Source organism: Coenobita brevimanus, chromosome 70 (genome assembly GCF_032717465.1).
Source record: "Coenobita brevimanus isolate Jiangsu-jjx chromosome 70, ASM3271746v2, whole genome shotgun sequence".
NCBI lineage: Eukaryota > Metazoa > Arthropoda > Malacostraca > Decapoda > Coenobitidae > Coenobita > Coenobita brevimanus.
Genome location: NC_137023.1, coordinates 53,085,149 through 53,106,166, shown reverse-complemented (window position 1 = coordinate 53,106,166; position 21,018 = coordinate 53,085,149). Strand labels below are relative to the sequence as shown.

At 42.5% G+C, this 21,018-nt stretch overlaps 1 protein-coding gene across 1 annotated transcript in view; it reads left to right on the top strand.

Moving 5' to 3' along the window:
• MED16 (mediator complex subunit 16) overlaps positions 1-21,018 on the top strand; it is a 56,354-nt gene that overhangs the window by 28,338 nt on the left and 6,998 nt on the right. Inside the window, exons 12-14 of the mRNA XM_080277443.1 lie at positions 939-1,081; positions 11,644-11,831; positions 12,425-12,626. Coding sequence (XP_080133569.1) covers positions 939-1,081; positions 11,644-11,831; positions 12,425-12,626 — 533 coding nt within the window. The remainder of the gene's footprint in view (positions 1-938; positions 1,082-11,643; positions 11,832-12,424; positions 12,627-21,018) is intronic.

Genomic DNA, 21,018 nt, shown 5'->3' with positions numbered 1-21,018 from the left:
CACGTATCACAAAACCGCACAAGATGGAATTACTTCCCATGCCTTTCTGGCAGATTACACGTGGTCATTCTCCCTCGTCTTTGATAGTACTGCCTCCAGCCCTAGATATCATCACTTTTATTTTATCTGCATTTACTCATAAGTCCTTGTACTCCATACCATCTCTCCACTTCCTGAATTTTTCCTCCGCCTCCCTTTCATTCTCTGTAGTCAACACCAAATCATCAGCATACATCATCTCCCACAGGAGTCCATTTCTGAAGTCACATGAGAGAACTTCAAGTACCATGATAAACAACAAGGGACTCATAACTGACCCCTGATGCGCACCAACATTCATGGAAAACTCATCACTCAAATCTTCATTCACTCTTACCTGGGTGTGGCCACCCACATACATGGCCAAAACCATCCTAACCAATCACTCCTCGATCCCAAACTTTCTCATTGCCCCACTTCGCCACCTCTCTGGGAACTCTGTGAAAGGTCTTCTCCAAATCAACAAAAACAAAGTACAGATCCCTTTTTTTTTTTTCCTATATAGATTTCCTGAAGCTGTCAAACAATGACTGTGGCAACAGTGGTCCCCCTGCCTGGCATAAACCCAAACTGCATCTCATCAATATTCAGTCTTTCTCTAATCATACCAAGAACTCATTATTATTATCCATCCATCCATCATCCAATCCTGTGTTGCCCAATGAGGAATATAGGAACCTGGGGACCAGCCTCATTCATACCTGAGTGGCATTATATGAGCAATAAACCCCAACCTTCCCATGGATATAGACTTATACCGGCTCAGTCCGCTTGGAGCACCTTAATTACCCACTAAACCACCAGGTGCCATAATATAGTCATATGGATACCAGCCAACGTAGTAAATGATTTCCTGGTGTACAGTGTTAAACAGTACTTAATTTTACTTATTTTGACAGGTTACTTGGGAGTCAGCAGCAAAAAGCCATAGAATCCAGACTACAGGCCCAGCTGACGGCCACCCAGCAGTTATTTAGATCCATCCGCCCTGTCACCTGTGATGTTGCTACTGCAGATAAAAACATCAGTGCAGCCATCCAAAGTCATTCACACTCAAGTTTTGTCTTACATTTTTTAATCTAGCATAAGCATACTACTTAGTGGTAGGTGATGGCAACCATCATCCACTCACTTGATGTAATGCTGCCTACTTCTTCCTTAGCCTTTATCATTCTTTTTCTGTGCCAGCTCTCCTCTCTTCCTATTTCTCCCATCTTTCCCATCACTTCTTACTGCTTTTCATTCCTTTACAGGTGGCTTTACATTGAGTGACAAGCTAAATGGTTTCCTGTAAACCAAGAAACCATTTACAGCGCTGGGTGGGAACCATATAACCAAACCCGTGTGTCAGAGTGGGTTGTTGGAGGGTTAGTGCCCCTCCCTGTAAAACAAGTAACTCAAAGTCAAGTGGCCACCCCTTATGGGATTATGGTGGCTGGCAATAGATAGATAAGCATACTGTGATGGTCATTGAGAATGATAATTACTTAAAAAGCAGATTTGTTTTAGAGATGGCTATGTGGTGTATTGTGCAGCTTACCCAGTTCATTTTTTGTGTAAGAATGTCATTTTCAGTTTATAACTTTACAGGCTTTATATAATTTACCTGTAGCATGTGGTTTCCTTCATCTGAATAATATTATCTATATATCTATTGCCAGACGCCCCAATCCCGTTTGGGGTGGGCACAAACAAATCACCTCCAAGTCGCCCTATCCCCCTCCATTTCACTGCCCTGCTCCCAACTCACACCCCCCTCTCTCATATACCTCTCCACCCCATCCCTCCATCTCATCCTCGGCCTCCCCCTCCCTCTTCCCCCCTCCACCTCACTCACATACACTCTCTTTGTCAGTCTTTCACCCTCCATCCTCTCCACATGGCCAAACCACCTCAATGTGTTCTTCATAGCGCTTCCTATCACATCCACATCCATACCACAACGCTCCTTTATATCCTCATTCGTCAGCCTGTCTCTCCATGTGACTCCACAGGGTTCTCTTAAATAACTCATTTTCACTGTTGTCACTCTTGACTTGTGTCCTTCCAACAACATCCAAGCTTCACTTCCATACGTTAGAGTTGGTATCACAATACTGTCATGTAGTAACTTTTTCACTTCCATGCTCACTTCCCTGTTTCTTATCACTGCTTTTAAACAACCAGCAACCTTTCTTCCCTGCTGTACCCTTTCAAGCACTTCACTCTCCAAACCTCCATCCTCACTCATCACACTACCCAAGTACTTAAACGTACTCACATTTTCCAATTCCTCACCATCCAACCTCGCTGTACATTCACTGACTTCACCTCTCTCAAAGACCATCACTTTACTCTTCCCTGCATTCACCTTTAGATTCTGTTTCTTACACACTCTCCCAAACTCATCCACCAAGCCTTGCAGCTCCCCTTCGTCTTCACTCAACAACACAGTATCATCTGCAAACAACAGTACAGGGAGTTTCCAAACACTATCCTCTCTCACCAGGGCCACTCCAACATCCACTACCCTACCTCTCATTAAGGGGGGTGGGGGGAAGGAAGAATGTTATCTGTGATGGTAAATGAGTACTTGAGAAATCAGAATCTGAACATTTATAAAACTAAGAAATTGACAAGTGACTGAAATGAATGTATGAAGTATGAGGCCTGTCCAAAAAGAAACTAAACTTTTCAAATAGCTCACCAACTAATCGGCGTAGCTTGATTGCGAGGGGAGTGTTGTGTAGTGCCGACTTTGAGCTTTAGTTTGACACTAACCACTTCGTGCCATGTCACTTAATCACCAAGGTATACACATTTGAGTGAATTTGTGTTATATGCACATGGCAATTTGTTGCTGGTTGAACAACAAAGGATCTTGAAGAGCAGTGTGTTTTTGTGAATTGTTTCAAATTGATAACAACTTTCACTTTCTGAATAATGTCATAACAGGTGATGAAATGTGGGTGTATGGCCATGATGTAACAAAAATGCAGTCATTGCAGTGGATTGGAACATTGTTATCATAACCAAAAAACAGTGCCAGAGCTTATCTAATATGAAGTTGATGTTGATTGTCTTTTTTTATTGGAAGGGCATTGTTCATCATGAGTTTTTTCCACATGGTCAGACAGTCAATAAAGACATTCTCTTGAATGTCTTGAAGCATTTGAGGGAGGCAGTGCGATGGAAGAGGCCTGAGGCATGGACAAACAAAATGTGGATGCTGCACCATGACAGTGCACCTGCTCATGTGTCGCTCCTTATCCGTGGCTTTTTGGTGGAGCACAACATGACTATCATCCCCCATCTGCCCTACTCTGGATTTGGCCCATGCAGATCCCCCCCCTCCCGCGAGTTGAAATCCACCCTGAATGGCCACCGATTTCAGACGATTAAAGAGAGAGAAGAAAATTCTCCAGGTCACTAAACATACATTGATTCAAGAGCATATACCTTGATGACTAAGTGACATGACATGATGCGGCTAATTTTAACCCCTAATGTTTGCAAAGCTCCAGGACTGACTGTCACCCCACTGCAAAAAGGCATCAGTTTTTCAATTTTCACCAAGGTAAAATGTTCTCTTACTGGTTTTCAGAGCTTGAATTTACACACCTGAAAATGCCAGTATCAGTCCCATATGCCTAATGGTTACCGCACAATCGACCGTTAACTATAATAATAGTTACCCATTGCATCTGAACGAAAATAGGAATATTGTGGCATATACCTATTTTTTGCCACATAACCTTACAAAACCCTAATCAATATGAAACACGTGCTCAGGCGTTCGTTTTGTTCATTTTGTTTTTGAAGGCTCCAACATGCTTGCATGCGTTGGCCATGTTCATCTGATGGTGGCTCGCCATGGTGCTCAATCAATGGCAGCCTCCCTACTTGGTCCCTTGACCCTGAGGGCACACTTAACCCGCCGCGTCCCGGAGACGTGAATTCATGTCCTCACATGATGTGCACTCATATCCCGAAGACGTGAATTAACGCGGCAACATTGCAAGGTCCCTAATTTGCACAATTTTCAATTTTCGCGAGTGATTTCGCCAGTGATTTTTGGCACGTATACACGGGACACCTTCCTCTGTTCCTCTACAAGATGCCAAGCAGGGACAATACCTTACACCGCATAACCTCTCCCCCCCCCCCTCCTGCATGCTATTGTCTCGGCAATTCACCTGTTACCAGTGACCTGGCCAAAAAAGACATTCAGGGCCAGAGTGATTCCCCAATTGATGACAATGTGGAGGACAAAGTTTACATAGCATTAGAGGAAGAATCAGTCAGAAATGATGATCAGGTAATGTGGGAAAAAAAGGTCATGAATGGTGATGAGTTAGTGAGTGAAACAATGCTTATAATGCCTATATTACTGTTTGAAAACCAATATACTCTTGTACTACATATAAATTCGTACCAAGTAAATAAATAAATTCTGTTATGAGTGGATAAAATAGTTACCCTCCCATAGAAATCGTTTTCTTTGGTGCCAGCCTGTTAGAAAACCCAGTCAGGTAAGGAGGTACTCGTACCTAGATCGAGTATTTTAAACCTCAGGTGAGCGATTTCTCTATGAATTTTCGATGTTTCTCACCAAAAGCGGATGTTTGAGCCAAAAAAAAAAACTGTCCAAAAATGTCGGGACTGGGGCGTACCACTGCCCAGAAAGCGTCGGGATGGGGCGGGTTAATGACCTCGTCCCACATCTTTCTCAGTCTGTCCCTCGCAACCCCACTCCCAATATTAACACTTCTCACTTTCTGCACCCAAGTATCATCCTCCATCCTCTCCACATGCCCAAACCATCTCAATCTACCTTTCCTCATCACAACACCAATACGCTCCAGTCCCATCCTACCTCTCAACTCTTCCATTGTAAACCCAGCCCCCCCCCAGGCCTTGCATGCAGGGATGCACTGCACATCCACCTAATCATTGTCATTTCTGTATGTTTGAGCCTGCGAATATCCTCTTCCTTTACTGCCCAGGTCTCACTACCATACAGTATTACACTCCTAACACATGCTGCATACAAAGACCCCTTAGCAGGTAGGGAGAGTCCTCTCAGTGTCAGGAGAGACAACAACTCCCTTAACTTCTTCCAACCACTTCTTACCCTAACCACAGAGCTAGCTCCAGCCCCACCTCCAGTATGTAACATGTCTCCCAGATATCAAAACTCTTCCACACACTCAAGAGACTTACCAGCAAGTTCAGTCCTTTCACGCCTGACAGTATCCACCTGCTCTCCCCGGCACTCCGCACTCATAAAATCAGCAATATCTTGCAATCTACCTCTAATACCACTACATCTCTTGTTCACCCACTTATCACAAACACTGCACAAAATGGAATTACTTTCCACGCCCTTGTGGCAAATTGCACATGGCCACTCTCCCTCTTCTTTGACAGTACTGCCACCAGCCCTAGATATCATCACCTTTATTTTATCTGCATTTACTCTTAAGCCCTTGTGCCCCATGTCATCTCTCCACATTGTAAATCCTTCCTCTGCCTCCCATTCATTTTCTGCAATCAATACCAAATCATCAGCATACAACATCTTCCACAGGAGTCCATTTCAGAAGTCTTATGGGATGGCTTCAAGTACCATGATAAAGAACAAGTGACACAAAACTTACCTTTGATGCAAACCATCATTTACAGAAATCTCATCACTCAACTCTCCATTCACTATTACCTGGGTGCGAGCACCCACATACATGGCCATAACTAGCTTAGCCACCCACTCCTCCATCTCAAGCTTTCTCATTGCCCACTTCACCACCTCTCTAGGGACTCTGTGAAGGGCCTTCTCCAAATCAACAAAAACAAAGTACAGTTCCCTTTTCTTTCCTATATATTTTTCCTGAAGCTGTCAAACAATGAATATGGCATCTGTGGTCCCCCTACCTGGCATAAACCCAAACTACATCTCATCAGTATTCACTTTCTCTCTAATCATACCTTCTAAAACTCTCTCCATTACCTGCATTATCAGATCTGAAAGCTTTATACCTTATAATTTCCACTTTCCAGGGCTTCACCCTTCCCATTGTACACATTTACAGTTACACTCTTCAGCCAATCATCTGGGATAACACACTCATATCTGCTATATGAAGGACATTTTCTGTCTGTCCCTCTGTTCATGAACTACTTCCTTAAAATTCATTTTACCTGGCCTTAACCTACTTATTTGGAATCCTTATGACCCACAGAAGGTTTTAGGGGGATTAATTTCAGATCTGGGTCATTTAAGGTCACCGGTTGAGTGTTCACCTCTTTGGCCCGGGCAATGTCGGGTACCCTTGCAGCCCAATTTTTGGCATGGAGACTTACATTACCTCCAGTTCAGACAAGTTATGTGAGGTTGACTCTAAGGTTATTTGAGGTCACTGGTCAGAGGTCATTTTAGGTCACCAGTGATAGTAAACAAGTATGCACAAATACTGTGTGTGAGTCTGTGAAAGCTGAAATAGTTCCTGGACTTCTTATAATCCCTCTTCAAAAGCTTGAGAGTACATGGTCTTTCTGGAGTAGAAATATTGAGCTAGAACAAATAGGACAGGAGTGTTTGTCATTTTGGTCTGATCCAAAGAAAGTTTTAAGACCAAAATGACCGATGGTTTGAGGGAAGGAGACAGAGTAGTAAGAGTCAGATAAATAAGGAGGGGAACGAGAGAAGGATGAAGGAGAAAGAGAGAGAGAGAGATGAGGGGAAGGGACAGGAGGAGGAAGATAAGTAAGGAAGGGGAGGAGGAACGCCGGGTACCCCTCCCAGTATAATCGTATTTATCAGGTCAGTGACTAACCTCACCCCTATATCTCCTGAGGCTTTCAACATTTCGGGAGTCAACCCAGACACACCTGCTGCCTTCTCCATCTGCATTCTTCCTATTGTCTCACTCACAGTAGCAGTGTCAATTAAAGACCAAGGGCCAAACACTGGATCTGTTGGCTCCAAACCTTCCCCATCCCAGTTAAACTCCTCATTCAGCAGCCAGCTATAATGCTCTTTCCATGCATCTTTAGTATCCCCACTGTTCACCACTACCCTTCCTTCATCATTCTTCACACACTGCTCACCTATAATGTCCCAATTATCCCTCTTCACCTGATTTGCCACCTTAAATATTATACTCTTCCTTCCCACACGATTTAGGTTATCAGGAAAAAGTCTCTGTGACTCAGACTTTGCCCTATGTACCTCTCTTCTAGCCCTATGCTTGGCAGCCAAGTATTCCTCCTTGTTGCCACCTTACTTCCATTCCTGGAAAAGCCTTCTTTTCTCCTTAACTGCAGCTTCTACACCCTCATCCCACCACCAAGTTACTTTATGTCTTGGTGGGCCTCTTGTCCAGCCGATACAGCATCAGTAACTCTCAAGAGGTTGTTCTTGAGGTTTCTGTACTGTTCATTAATGTCTCTGTCAACGGCTTCCTGTTCAGCCACCACTCTCATCTTGCAAGAGAAGACATCCCGTACTGCTTGGTTTTCCAGCTTCCATATTTTCCTCTTCTTTCATCTTTCAACTCTTCAGAATATTCCGCAGGAGTATCCTCTAAATTTTAACAATATCCAGCTCAATCCTGCATCATCTTTAAATATACTTGAGGTGTCATTCTCTAGGGAAATATATTGGAAAGATCATATTACATCTCTTGTAAATTCTTCTTCCAAGAGATTAGGTGTGCCACTCCAACTCTGTGCATTCTTTACCCCTGCACAGTTGTTAACTTTATACATGGGTTTTATTCGCCCCTGTGTCATGTGGCTAGGAAGTGGGCGATGAGAAGTCTTGGCTAGGAGGAGTGGCTGGTTAGGGTTGTTATGACCATGTACGTGGGTGCTCGCACCCAGGTGTGAGTGAATGGAGATTAGAGTGATGAGTTTTCTGTGAATGTTGGTGTGCATCAGGGGTCAGTTTTGAGCCCCTAGTTGTTTATCATGGTACTTGAAGCCCTTTGATGGGACTTCAGAAACAGACTCCTGTGGGAGATGCTGTATGCTGATGATTTGGTGTTGATTGCAGAGAACGAAAGGGAGGCGGAGGAAAGATTTAGGAAGTGGAGAGATGGTATGGAGCATAAGGGCAAAAGGGTAAATGCAGGTAAAACGAAAATGATGATATCAAGAGTTGGTGGCGGTACTGTCAAAAACGAGGGAGAGTGGCCATGTGCAGTTTGCCGCAAGGGCGTGGGAAGTAATTCCATCTTGTGTAGTGTTTGTGATAATTGGGTGCACAAGAGATGTAGTGGTATCAGAGGCAGACTGTGAGATAATGCTGAGTTTATGTGTGTGGCGTGTTGGGGAGAGCAGGTGGAGATTGTCAGGCGGGAAAGGATTGAACTTGCTGGCGAGTCTCTTGAGTGTTTGGAAGAGTTTTGTTATTTGCGAGACATGTTGTGTGCTGGACTTGGTGCTGGAGCTATCTCAGTTGCTAGGGTGAGAAGTGGTTGGAAGAAGTTCAGGGAGCTGTTGCCTCTCCTGACATTGAGAGGACTCTCCCTACATGCTAAGGGGTCTTTGCATGCAGCATGTGTTAGGAGTGTAATGCTGTATGGTAATGAAACCTGGGCTGTAAAGGAGGAGGATATTCACTCATAGTGTATTTTGAACTTGGCGCATGGCGCTGACCAGCTGTGTTTACGCGCCTAGTACAGCGACCCCCTGCTTCCTTCCCTCCCCAGTTACTGCGTAACTTCCATCCTGACTAGATGCTTGTCGCAGTAGCTGCCGCACATGCTCATTTTTGTGAATAAACAGTGAATAAACTGCAATACCTCACCACTAGACCACATGGGAATTTACAGTGTTGTGCAGTGTTGAGAAATTAGAATTCAGAGTGCAAAGGATTAAGTGCAGGGTGCAAACTGGCAGTTGCAACTGGTGTGGCATAAGTAAGAATAGAATGTGCAGTGTTAAACAATTATAATTCACAGTGCAAAGGCTTAAGTGCAGCACAACACTGGATTACTGTGCATGCTTCAAGAGCATTTTCACCACTGCCATAGCCTTAGAGGAAGCAGGTTAATCTTCGTAACGGCCACGGACATGTTGAAAGTACCCTGTACGCTGCTAAATATTTTCCATACTCACTTCTAATTCCTCATTCTCTGGTTCCTTTTCATTTATTTCATGCTCTCTGTCCTTTGTGTGAATAGCATCTTAAATAGGTGCTATGCATGTCCGGCAGGGAGTTATGTAGGTGGTTTTCAGAGTTAGGCTGGGTTATTGTCCATAAGTACCTATCCAGGAGGTTCGGTTCCAGTATCTGGACATGCCTTTGGCTCTATTACATTGGATATTGGAGGGATTGCTGTATTGGCATCTGGTCACATAATGAGCAACCGGGGCCTCCTCTTGTGTTTTGTCTTTCACCAGAGCATCGTGGATACACTTACCATGTGTTGCGCTCAACATTTGCTCCTAGGTTATTGCCTCTCCTTACATATCCATGCCTAGGAATCTGTCTGCTAACCTCTTGAAGTGCCATCATCTACCTCAGGATACTAAACTGGAGATAATTGAGCTACAAAGCTGGAGATTAGCTCAGAAACACACACTTTCAAGATGAGGAAATTTGTTTTGGTGCCAGAATAGGTCTAGGTTGATGTTTTTAGGGGCACTTTTCGATGATTTTGTGACAATGTTAATTTTTTCCATAAGGTCTTGTGTTCCAAGATGTTTTTCATCCTAGATGGGACCCTCGGGCAACAATATTACTGTCTTGGATGTGAGGGTACTGTATATATTTTTTAAGGACATGTTTAAAAGTAACACAAAAAGAAACTTGGGGAAATGTTTTGTTTTTGGTTTGCTGATGTTGCACTGGTTATGAACCTCTTCTCTAGGAAATTCAATGAGCTATAAGTACTGTCATATGCAGATTTTGGTATAAAAGTAGGTTCATGCTTATGAGGTGAATCATGGGTAATGTACACATGGATGAGGTGCCCTACTATGCTCATTTTTTTTTTATCGAAGCAAAGATGCACTTGACAAGTTGGTGATGATTGGCTGAATGCAATATTACTTCATAATCTCTTTACTCGTTAGTATTATTAATCTATCTATCTATCTATTGGCAGTTCCAGTATCCGGACATGCCTTTGGCTCTATTACATTGGATATTGGAGGGATTGCTGTATTGGCATCTGGTCACATAATGAGCAACCGGGGCCTGCTCTTGTGTTTTGTCTTTCACCAGAGCATCGTGGATACACTTACCATGTGTTGCACTCAACATTTGCTCCTAGGTTATTGCCTCTCCTTACATATCCATGCCTAGGAATCTGTCTGCTAACCTCTTGAAGTGCCATCATCTACCTCAGGATACTAAACTGGAGATAATTGAGCTACAAAGCTGGAGATTAGCTCAGAAACACACACTTTCAAGATGAGGAAATTTGTTTTGGTGCCAGAATAGGTCTAGGTTGATGTTTTTAGGGGCACTTTTCGATGATTTTGTGACAATGTTAATTTTTTCCATAAGGTCTTGTGTTGTTCCAAGATGTTTTTCATCCTAGATGGGACCCTCAGGCAACAATATTACTGTCTTGGATGTGAGGGTACTGTATATATTTTTTAAGGACATGTTTAAAAGTAACACAAAAAGAAACTTGGGGAAATGTTTTGTTTTTGGTTTGCTGATGTTGCACTGGTTATGAACCTCTTCTCTAGGAAATTCAATGAGCTATAAGTACTGTCATATGCAGATTTTGGTATAAAAGTAGGTTCATGCTTATGAGGTGAATCATGGGTAATGTACACATGGATGAGGTGCCCTACTATGCTCATTTTTTTTTTTTATCGAAGCAAAGATGCACTTGACAAGTTGGTGATGAATGGCTGAATGCAATATTACTTCATAATCTATTTATTCGTTAGTATTATTAATCTATCTATCTATCTATTGGCAGACTCCATAATCCCATAAGGGATGGTCATTTGACTTTGAGTTATTTGTTTTAAGGGGAGGGGCACTAATCCTCCACTGACCCACTTGTTGACACATTGGGAGCACGTATGGTTTGGTTATATGGTTACCACCCAGTGTTGTAAATGGTTTCTTGGTGTACTGGAAACCATTTGGCTTGTCACTCAGTGTAATGCCACTTGTAAAGGAAGGAAAAGAAGTGACAGGAAAGATGGGAGAAATAGGAAGAGAGGAGGACAGGCACAGAAAAAAAATAATAAACGCTAAGGAAGAAGTAAGCAGCACTACATCAAGTGATTGGGTGATGGTTGCCACCACCTACCACTAGTATTATTAATTGACACCATATATCTGAGGGAGAAATTTGGGTTGGTATATAAGTTATTCAGACATGTTTCATTCAGTCAGTCATCACCAACCTGTCAAGTGCATCTTCGCCGTGATAAAAAGAACTAAGTGTAGTATTTGTTTGTCATCACCAACCTGTCAAGTGCATCTTCGCCATGATAAAAAGAACTAAGTGTAATATTTGTTTATATTTTATTGTTCATTCATATCTTACATCTTGAGGGCTGTTCTTTTAAAAATAGAATGTCCTACATTTTGTAAGATAGTTTTTCATCTGATAAGATTATGCATCTAATTGTGACATTTCCATCACCCAGGCTACCTAGAGAGTCGTTCATCACTTGAGATCCTAGACCTGGAGAAGTCAGTAGACCATCTGTGCAGCTCTGTGAACATAAAGGACTGTCAGGTTGACCCTGGGCAGCTCCAAAATCTCCAGCCTCTCATCCAGTTTGCCACTGACCTTGCCCTTTTTATACTCTTCATGCTTGCCCAGAATAGTAAGGTGAGGTACCTGTAAAGTGCTTGTTACCAGAGTAGTAAACTTTCTTTTCATCTTTATAACCAGTATAGTGATGTATTGGTTTTGCAATCTACTTTTTCCTTCACTTTTATTATTCTTTTTCTGTGTCTTCCCTCCTTTCTTCCTATTTTTCCCATCTAACCTATCAGTTTTTATGACTCCTCTTTCCTCAGCAGGTGGCTTACACTGCGTGACAAGCCTAATTGTTTCCTGTAAGCTAGGAAACCATATGCAATGCTGGGTGGTAACCATATAAGTAACCCATATGTGTGCCCCATGTGTCAACAAGTGGGTTGGTGGAGTTAGTGCCCCTTCCTGTAAAACAACTAACTCAAAGACAAACAGCCATCCCTTATGGGATCATGGCTTCTGGTCATAGATGGATAGATTGGTTATTGGGATGTTTCTTATTATGATCACTTACTGGTACTGACATGAAAGTTGTAGGTATTGCAATCCATACCACATTAATCATTTATGCATTAAAGTAGTACATTTTGTTATCATTAATATTTTGATAAGATACTTTAGTAGCTTTAATGTTTATTAACCATCATTGTAATACTGTGATACAGTTTGAGTTAGCTCGGGATCCTAAGATTGTGCAGAGCCTGCGTGAGCTAGTGTTTGTGGCACGACTGTGGCATCGTCAGAACAAGTTGGTGCAGCCACAGATGCTCCACAAGACTCATTCAGTGGATGTTTGGGCACAGATTTACAAACTCCTCACCAGACTAGCCCTGACCCTGCCTGCAGAACCTGATTCAAGCTTAATAGGTAGGTGAAGAGTTAAGAGTAGTTGAACATAATGATAGGTTCAAGAGTCTGGGGGAGGTATAATGATTTTAATCGTAATGACCAAAGGGCAAAAAATATAGAAATTGAAAATACCATGGCTGAACTTTTGGGCATTGAAATAGAGGACAGTTATGGAGAAAAAATAGGTGTAATAGTGTTTTATATGCCTCCTAAAACCAGGGCATCGACTGAAGAAGGTTACGAACAGTTAATAAGGGAATCCATTATTAAACTAAAGATGGTATTTGAAGGAAGAAATAGAATAATAATAATGGGAGATTTTAATTGTAGGCAAATTGACTGCGAAAGTATGGATGCTGGGAGCAATGAGGAATCATGGGGGTAATAAATTAATGGAATTGGTGATGGAAAACATATTAACCCAATTAATTAAAGAAAATACAAGAATTAGGGGTGATGACGAACCATCAAGGCTGGAATTAGTATTCACAAAGGACCCAAATGATGTGAGAAACATAACCTACCAATGCCCCTTTGGTAAAAGTGATCACCTGGTTCTTGAGATGCAAGTGGCAGGAGTAAGAGAAGGAGAAAGAGATGAAGAACACAGAGAAAATAGATACAATTATGGGAAGGCAGACTTTGCTTCCCTGAGGAACTTTTCCCAAAATGTAGTCTGGAGTAAAAGGAATACGATCACAAATGTTGATGAGAAATATGAGTTTTTGATAGAAGTGTATAAAACAGGAGTTAGTAAATATGCCCCCAAATTTTCCGCAGCTATGGAAAGGAAGAAAGAATGGTTGAACAACAAATGTAGAATGGCACATGAGGCAAGAAAAAGAGCATGGAATAAAGTGAGAAGAAGGTATAGTAAAAGGGCTTGGGAGGAGTACAACCAAGTAAGAAATGAATATGTAAGGGTGCGGAGAGAAGAAGAAAGGAAATACGAAAAAGGTATTGTAACTAAATGTAAAAAATAAAAATGAAACTATTTTATAGGTTTGTAAACAGTAAAATGAGAGTTAAGGACAGTATAATACGATTGAGGGCTGGAGATGAAACTTACGAAAGAGAAGAAGAATTATGTGAAATAAGGAACAAGCTGCAGTCAGTCTATGTGTTGGAAGAGGAATTTAGGGAACCTGATATGGAACCCAGGATGACAGGAATGGCAGAAATTACAGTTGACGTGAATGAGGTGCTGCAGCTGATGAGGGATTTGGATGTGAGAAAAGCAGAGCTTTTGTTGCCATCCCCCGCCACAACTTCACAAACAAAATGTTCAACACAAACATACACAGTAACACAAAAAGATGGCCGGCAAACTACTTAGGAGGCAGATGTGCACATGTAACATTCGTCGGTCAGTCTTCGAACATCAGAAACTTCACAAATGGCGTCCCCTAAGGATCTTTTTTTTTTTCCCTACACTCTTTAACCTATATATTCACAACATACCCACACTCCACACACCACAAATACACATAGCTTCCTGTGCAGATGATATAGCACTTACATGTACACACCAAAGTGCAAACACAGCTGCTCAAATCCTCCAGCCTTACCTCAACACACTAAATGAATGGTTCACCACAAACAGGCTGAAAATAGCCCCAGCCAAATCTACAGTGACCCTTCTCACAAACTGGACAGCAGAGCACAGTCATATTCAACACCTCACCATAAACAACACTCTCTTACCACACACACACACACACACACACACACACACACACACACACACACACACACACACACACACACACACACACAATCCATGGTGTAACATAGAGTACATCAGTGTCATTTAAACAACACATCACAAACATTAAAAATAAAATAACACCGACTCAATGCCTTGAAGTCACTTGCCCATACAACATTTGGACACAACAAAGAAACCACCACCATAGTATACAAACAATATATACATTCAGTGGTGAATTATGCAAGCCCTGCTTAGGCTCCTAATCTCACTAAAGCACAGTACAACACTCTACAGACCATACAGAGCAAGGCCCTAAAAACAATCACAGGCTGCACAGCTACTACACCCACAGACCACCTGCACCAAGAAACCAAAATCCTCAAAGTCAAGGATCACCTAAACATGAGAGGCACCCAAATTCTTGCTGCAACCTCCACAAACCCACAACATCCACTACACTACATGGCAACACATCCACACACACCAAGAAACATCAAAACAATACCCAGCACACGATATCATACACAAATACTGTCATCTCTCCCCCCTCGCCTGCCTCAGACCAGCTTCCAGAAGCATATTCATACTGAGATGTGGGCATCATCCAGCCCTCCTAAGTTACCAGAAGAGGCTGGATGACTCCATCGCTGTTGCCTGTCCAGGATGTAACACAGCACCCCATACTATTAAGCACATTATGGGAGACTGCATTGCACACAATCACCTATGCCAACAACGCAACATACACTCCTTGAGAGCTCTGGGACAGCCTGGTCTCGGCCATGGCCTTCCTTAGGGACTCGGGGCTGTTCAGCCAGACAGCCAAGGGAACAACTACTACTACTACTACCCTTCCTCATCGTAGCCCCAATACATTCAAGTCCTATCCTTCCTCTCAGCTCTTGAGTTGCAATTCTATCCACCCCAGGCCTCGCATTCAAGGATGCACTACACATCCATCTACAGCCACGCGCCACTTAGTGTCCGTGATATGTTCTGAAAAATAGGACATTAAGTGATCTGGACATTAAGCAACCACTGTAACATATTCACAGTATACTGTAGCTACAGTGCATCCCCACACAATGCGAACTCACATGGTGTGAATCACCTACAGTGTAAGGTCAACCCAGAAGACGCTTATTTTTATTGAATGCAAAATCTGTTAATCAAACTTCCCAACATGTAAATCAGCTGTATGATTCCAAGGCAAAAATGGACTTCCCGCTATTACAATGAGTGTCAGCCTGGACAATGCAAGTCAGTCACACGAAGGCTGGTGGCTGGCCAGCTATCTGCATGCCATCTACTGACTTTCCTGGGTAAACAGACACTTCTCCTCCTTATTGGCACGAGAACACGTGTTCTACCTTGCATCCTGTGGTCCATTTTAGCATCATAGCAGTACCCACCTGAACATCATGGCCCCACCAAAGAATTCTAAGAGCAAGAGGATCTCATTGGAGTTGAAGAGTAAGGTTATTAAAATGAAGCAGGAAGGGAAAGGAGATCCACCTCTTCCCCCTCTTAACAAGCCCAGAAGTCACCTAAATAAAGGTACATGGTGTTCTATTTGTTGTTTTATTTGTTGGTCCAACCAGAAGTACTATTAGACAAAGTATTAGCAGTGTAGAGTAGGCTGGAAGAGGACTAGACGACCAAGCCCCAGATGGGCTGTTCACCACATACCATTTTTTCCGTAGGTTCTTTGGTTCACACAATGCGAGATCGTAGAATGCGAGGGTTTCTGCCACCCATAAACTCATTTTGTGTGAGGGTGCACTGTATATTGTACTATAGATACAGGTATATTGTATATAATGGGGGCAAGGTAGTTCATTGGTAGAATACCTGACTCATGACTGAAGGGTCGAGAGTTCGCACCCTGCCCAGGTAGCTGCCGTGTTGGGAGAGGTAGTGCTCTCCCGTCACCTTGTGGTGTGGCAGCTGTGGCTCAGTGGGTTAGAGCGCTCCGCTCTGGCTGAAGGGTCGGAGGTTCGAGTCCACCCATAGATCATTGGTAGACATCAGGAAGGGCATCCGCTCATAAACTGCTACACTCTCCAAACCTAAGTCCTCTACCCAGGGACAACACCCTAGCCCTTGTGGGGGGGGGGGGAGAAGCTCGCTGAACTTCCTCCAGCCACTAGCCACAGAACTAGGTCCATTCCAACCTCAAGCACGTGTCCACCAAATAAAAAAAAACTCCTCCACGCCATTTACAGGGTGCTATCCAAAATTTTCTGGACTGGGATCGCGACTCCTAAATACGTTGTAGTAGCGCAGTGTGTCTTTAGATGGCAGTACTAACATGCATTGTGAGACAGTGTGCCACACGGCGCAGAGCTAGGTGGATGTGGGGATTAGTGACGTTTGTGTGTTTGCTGTTGTGAACGTGTCATCTGGCACTTTTTGAGATGGGTATAAAAAAGGAACAGTGAAGTTGCATCAGCCTTTTTGCAAATCATGGGAAAAATGCAACAGAGACCCTGGCAACGATTCAACAAGTTATTGGTGAACAATCCCTTGGTCAGACAGCCTCACCAAGACTCAAAAAGGTCAGAAAGGTGAAGAATAGTGTCAAGAGCATGCTGATCGTTTTCTCTGATATCAAGGGGATTGTGCACAAAGAATTCATCCCAGCTGGCCAAACTGTTAACTCCAGCTTCTACTGTGATGTTTTGCAGTGACTGCTCAAAGATGTGAGAAGGCGATGCCCTGACCTTTGGTGAGACAACAACTGGCTGCTTCACCATGACAATGCCCTGGCTCACATGTCACTGAACACCCAGCAGTTTTTGACCAAGAACAACATGTCTATCATTCATACTCGTCAGATTTGGCCCCCTGTGACTTCTTTCTGTTCCCAAAAATGAAGGTCAAGCTGAAAGGGCATTGTTTTGATACCACTGAGGACATCCAGAAGGAATAGCCAGCAGTGCTTGACGCTCATCAAAAAGGACTTCCAGGGAACGTTCCAGAAGTGGAGGAAGCGCTGGGACTGGGACGCAGCAATTTGGGTCCGGACCACTGCCATGATTTACGAATTCCATGACTTATAAATAATAACTCTTATGTGAAAAATTAATTTGGGTCTGGACTACGGTCAACGTGCCCCCAGAGCATCCTACCTACGCCGATCTAGACACCATCAAACACAAACATACAAATTTAGGAATATTCAGTGCATGTATTAAATAGAAATAAGCAGTGTTACGGGATCTCACCTTAATCCTATGACGAAATTGCGTAAATGAATGGAGTGGGGTGGTGTTGGGAAGAACTTAGAACCTCTCAGCACTCGTTCTTCCCAAACTCTTTCGCTAGCTTTGAAAACTTCTCTCTCTTCTCAACACGACGAATGAGCTCCAAACGTTGGCTGTACGACAACGGCGGCAGCTTCTTGATGCCATACTGCTTAGAGTGCTTCATCAGGGGGTCGGAAGGGGCCATGGCAGGTAGGAGGCGGGGGGAAGTTGCACAAAAAAGGCAGTTAGATCTCGTACTCCACGGCGACGGTCTGTAGTGTGTGGACTGGTGGTACAAGAACAACAACAATGTGGTGGCATTAGTATGCACACTTGCCACCAGGGACGCATGGTGATTGGTTGTTGGGTCACGATTTTCAGTTTGAATGCCGCGGTTTATGGTTCTTCTCGGAAAAGGCCCACTTGAGTGCCTAGGTCCGCGATTTTCGTGACTTAACAGTGATTTAAGGTTGGCGGCAGTCTGACGGCCACTTAGCTGTGATATACGAATCTGTGATTTATGAACACGCGATTTACAAGGATTGAGTGTGTGTACTGTATATATATATATATAGATAGATAGATAGATAGATAGATATACATATATATATATATATTTATATTTATATATATATATATATATATATATATATATATATATATATATATATATATGTATATATTTATATGTGTGTGTATGTATGTATGTGCAGTATGTACTGTATAGCATTTAAAGTGGCTCCAGTGGAAGATAATTGTCTGTAGGTTATTTGTGATACAGATCAGCCTCTTTGATATCAGACTTTTGCTTATTTCAGACAAGGTGCTCTCCCAGTTAGTATGTCTCCATAATTCTATAAATTTTAAATTTTTTGTTCTATTAGCCTTTTGGTTCATTGCATTCAGTGGACTTGCTGTTGATTATTTCTTCCTCAGTAGTGTTTTTCTCTTCACTTGCTTTCAGCACCCAGCCTCATCCCCATCCATAGATAGGAAAAAGGTCACGATGATGATGATGATGATGATGATAATTGCCTTTGCACTGTAAAATGTACAAGTACCTCCAGTGGTAGCTACTTGTATAGCTGTGTGATGTATGTGTCATGAATTACTGTATAATGTCATGGTAAATATTAACAGTGCAACAAATGAAAAAGATTATGTTCTTCCAAATTTGCTTTACATAGTTAAGTTAGAGTCAGAGTGTAGTGAGAGTATAGGATGTACTTGGAAAGCCCAGCACACACCTGCTTATCTTTGTGATACAAGCTGCATCCTGTGGTGAGAGTTGACGGTTCTCGGTATTATGTATCAGCATTCAAATATTTACTTCCTGAACTACCTCCTTGTAGGTATGGGTGATATTAATGCCTGAAATTGATAATTCATTACACTATTGATGGTCTTTAGAGCTGTTTTGTTCCTACAGTAGAATGTCATGTAATGTGGAGAAAAAACTGGGAAAATGACAGAACTGTCTGCATCCTGTCATCAGAAATAGTGTCTTATGAGTTTCCAACTGTTGTAACACTTTGAATTTGATGAAGAATATTCATCAAATAATGTCACAGAAAGTCATCAGTGCCATATTAATTCTGTCAGTTATCATCCCGCTTCTCTTGGCAACATGTGTGCTGGTGATACTCATTATGATATTGCCTAATTCAGGTGATGATGGGCCTTCAGTGGGTGAAACTGATGATGGCTCAAAGAGTGAGAGTCATAACCAGGTGTCTGCACCTCCAAGCAGCTATTTGCTCTATGTCCTTGGAATTGTGTTTGCTTGTGGGCTCATCATCATATTGATTGTGATTGTGTTAGTGGTGTGCCGGTGGGCTAAGCAGACAAAAAGTTTTGTGGTCAGTGGATGCCCTGGAGAAGTGACAGGAAAGGGTGACTGTCATCTGACCAAACATAGTCAACACAGGGATTGGCCTGCTGATAAGGAGCCCCGTGGTGACCACTCTGCCAATGGCTTCAGTGCAGAGAAGAAAAAACACAGCACCTTGGTAACATCCCTCCCTAACCCTCCAGTGAAAACTATACCTGTTACAGCTCAGTTTCCAGGGAAAAGCATAAGTGAAGGAGGTAGTACTACTGATCCTTATCAAATACTGAAAGGAAATGGTGATGAAAAAATCTGTCAAGTGACTCAGCCTCAGAACTATGGCACTCTAAGCCGTACTCATCTGCTAAGTTCAGTAGATGAAGACGGCTACCACTTTGATAATATTGGACTTGATAATTCTGCTTTAAACAAGGAAGATTTCCTCCCATCTTTTGATGATGTTGAATCCTCAGAAGTCGTATCTCAGGATCCTGCATGCATGGGTTTGGAAAGCAGTGACTTGGAAATTATAGAGCCAGCAAGTGGATCATCAGAATTCCAGGAGCGTGTCTTTGCTGAGGAAGATGTAAAAAGTCCACAGTTAGAGACTCAGTTATCCAAGCAAGATTCATTTCAAGGCCTTCCTCCATTCAAATCATTTGATAAGTATCTGACGCTAGTAAGACTGGATTCTGCCACAAGTCTTGAGTCTTATACCCTTGAAGACAGCAAGAAACGTTGGAGCAGTATTGAAGAGGAGGAGGAAGGAGAGGGGGCTTTTGTTGTTGAAGAGAAGAAAAGTTAATGCATGTATCATCTTTCATAGCATTAAGTGTGGTAAAGATCTTTCAGTATAGAAAATTAATTTAACTTATTATGGCTGAATCAACTGGTGAAAGTTACCAACGTGCTGACAATCTGAAGAGAGCTTCTGTGAGCAGTACAGGTAGCAGAAAGTCAAATACATCACTGTCAGATAGAACTTCCTTGAGCAGTACTGGTAGCAGAAGGTCAAATACATCCCACCCAGAGGAAGGTGCACTGACAGAACATAAAGGAGAACTCCCTGCATCTTACATCCAGAGCAAGTTCAACCGCAAAGGGTCAGTGCAGTATCGTAATGCAGGGTGGAAATCTTCAGCAAAAAAGCTGGAGAGAAATGACTCTGCTTCTTCTGTCAGAAGTAACACATCAGACACTGAAGTTGTGTTAAGATCTAAGAATCATCCCCATCCCCAGGAACAGCTAATAAAAAAATCATCATCAGAACAGCAAGCCTATCTTTACCAGAAATTTGTTGCCATTTCTGACATCCTGAAGAACAGTGGAGTGGATGAAGATATCCTACAAAAACTTAAGTGCCAGTAGAGTTTATCTTTATTAATAGTATGCAGCTTGTTCCTGGTAATAAGACAGTGATGCAAATGTAAACCAATATTATCTGACAACTGAGAATACATTAGGCCACTTTCACTGCAGATCTGGGCATATAGTACTTTAAAACTTGCCAGTAATTGATTTGAATTTTACTTTTCTGTAAGTTACCAAGTAAGTCCATGTATTACCATCACTGTATTGGTATACTGTATATTAGTTTATATTCTAGGTGTTCATGCATGCCCC